The following is a 1,569-nucleotide window of genomic DNA, read 5'->3' on the forward strand; positions in this document are numbered from 1 at the left end:
ACACACACACACACACACACACACACACACACACACACACACACACACACACACACACACACACACACACACACACACACTGAGACACACAGCCCGAGACACACCCACACACACTGACACACACAGCCCGAGACACACACACACGCACACACACACACACACTGAGACACACAGCCCGAGGCACACACACACGTTGGTCCCTTTCCTGATTGGACCATGTGGTTGCCGTGCGGTTTCCAGGCCGCGCCCCTGCTGAGTGGTAATTGGTCTCCATGGCGTTGCCGCGTGGCGACGGAAGTTTGATTGACAGGTTGGCCACCTGCCCTTGCTGCAAAACCAGGGGGAGAGATGGTGGGGAAGGGGATGTGGTGTGGTGGGGTGGGGGGTTTGGTTGGGGTAAGGCGTGAAGGGGATGTGGGGAGGTGGAGGGTTTGGTTGGGGTAAGGCGTGAAGGGGATGTGGGGAGGTGGAGGGTTTGGTTGGGGTAAGGCGTGAAGGGGATGTGGGGGGTGGGGGTTTGGTTGGGGTAAGGCGTGAAGGGGATGTGGGGGGTGGGGGTTTGGTTGGGGTAAGGCGTGAAGGGGTGGTGGGGAGGTGGGGGGTTTGGTTGGGGTAAGGCGTGAAGGGAGGGTGGGGGGTTTGGTTGGGGTAAGGCGTGAAGGGGATGTGGGGAGGTGGGGGGTTTGGTTGGGGTAAGGCGTGAAGGGGGGTGGGGGGTTTGGTTGGGGTAAGGCGTGAAGGGGATGTGGGGAGGTGGGGGGTTTGGTTGGGGTAAGGCGTGAAGGGGATATGGGGGGGGTGGGGGGTTTGGTTGGGGTAAGGCGTGAAGGGGATGTGGGGGGTTTGGTTGGGGTAAGGCGTGAAGGGGATGTGGGGAGGTGGGGGGTTTGGTTGGGGTAAGGCGTGAAGGGGTGGTGGGGGGGGGGGGGGTTTGGTTGGGGTAAGGCGTGAAGGGGATGTGGGGAGGTGGAGGGTTTGGTTGGGGTAAGGCGTGAAGGGGATGTGGGGGGTGGGGGTTTGGTTGGGGTAAGGCGTGAAGGGGATGTGGGGGGGTGGGGGGTTTGGTTGGGGTAAGGCGTGAAGGGGTGGTGGGGAGGTGGGGGTTTGGTTGGGGTAAGGCGTGAAGGGAGGGTGGGGGGTTTGGTTGGGGTAAGGCGTGAAGGGGATGTGGGGAGGTGGGGGGTTTGGTTGGGGTAAGGCGTGAAGGGGGGTGGGGGGTTTGGTTGGGGTAAGGCGTGAAGGGGATGTGGGGAGGTGGGGGGTTTGGTTGGGGTAAGGCGTGAAGGGGATATGGGGGGGTGGGGGGTTTGGTTGGGGTAAGGCGTGAAGGGGATGTGGGGGTTTGGTTGGGGTAAGGCGTGAAGGGGATGTGGGGAGGTGGGGGTTTGGTTGGGGTAAGGCGTGAAGGGGTGGTGGGGAGGTGGGGGGTTTGGTTGGGGTAAGGCGTGAAGGGGATGTGGGGGGTTTGGTTGGGGTAAGGCGTGAAGGGGATGTGGGGGGTGGTGGGTTTGGTTGGGGTAAGGTGTGAAGGGGTGTGGGGGGTTTGGTTGGGGTAAGGCGTGAAGGGGA

The 1,569-nt window shown here is 62.3% G+C and overlaps 1 protein-coding gene across 1 annotated transcript in view; it reads left to right on the top strand.

The window, feature by feature from the left end:
• Nucleotides 1-216: 216 nt before the first annotated feature.
• LOC135533984 (zinc finger CCHC domain-containing protein 7-like) overlaps nucleotides 217-1,569 on the top strand; it is a 12,347-nt gene continuing 10,994 nt past the window's right edge. The window contains exon 1 of the mRNA XM_064961149.1: nucleotides 217-259. Coding sequence (XP_064817221.1) covers nucleotides 217-259 — 43 coding nt within the window. The remainder of the gene's footprint in view (nucleotides 260-1,569) is intronic.

This window comes from Oncorhynchus masou, unplaced genomic scaffold, assembly GCF_036934945.1.
Source record: "Oncorhynchus masou masou isolate Uvic2021 unplaced genomic scaffold, UVic_Omas_1.1 unplaced_scaffold_2878, whole genome shotgun sequence".
Taxonomy (NCBI): Eukaryota; Metazoa; Chordata; class Actinopteri; order Salmoniformes; family Salmonidae; genus Oncorhynchus; species Oncorhynchus masou.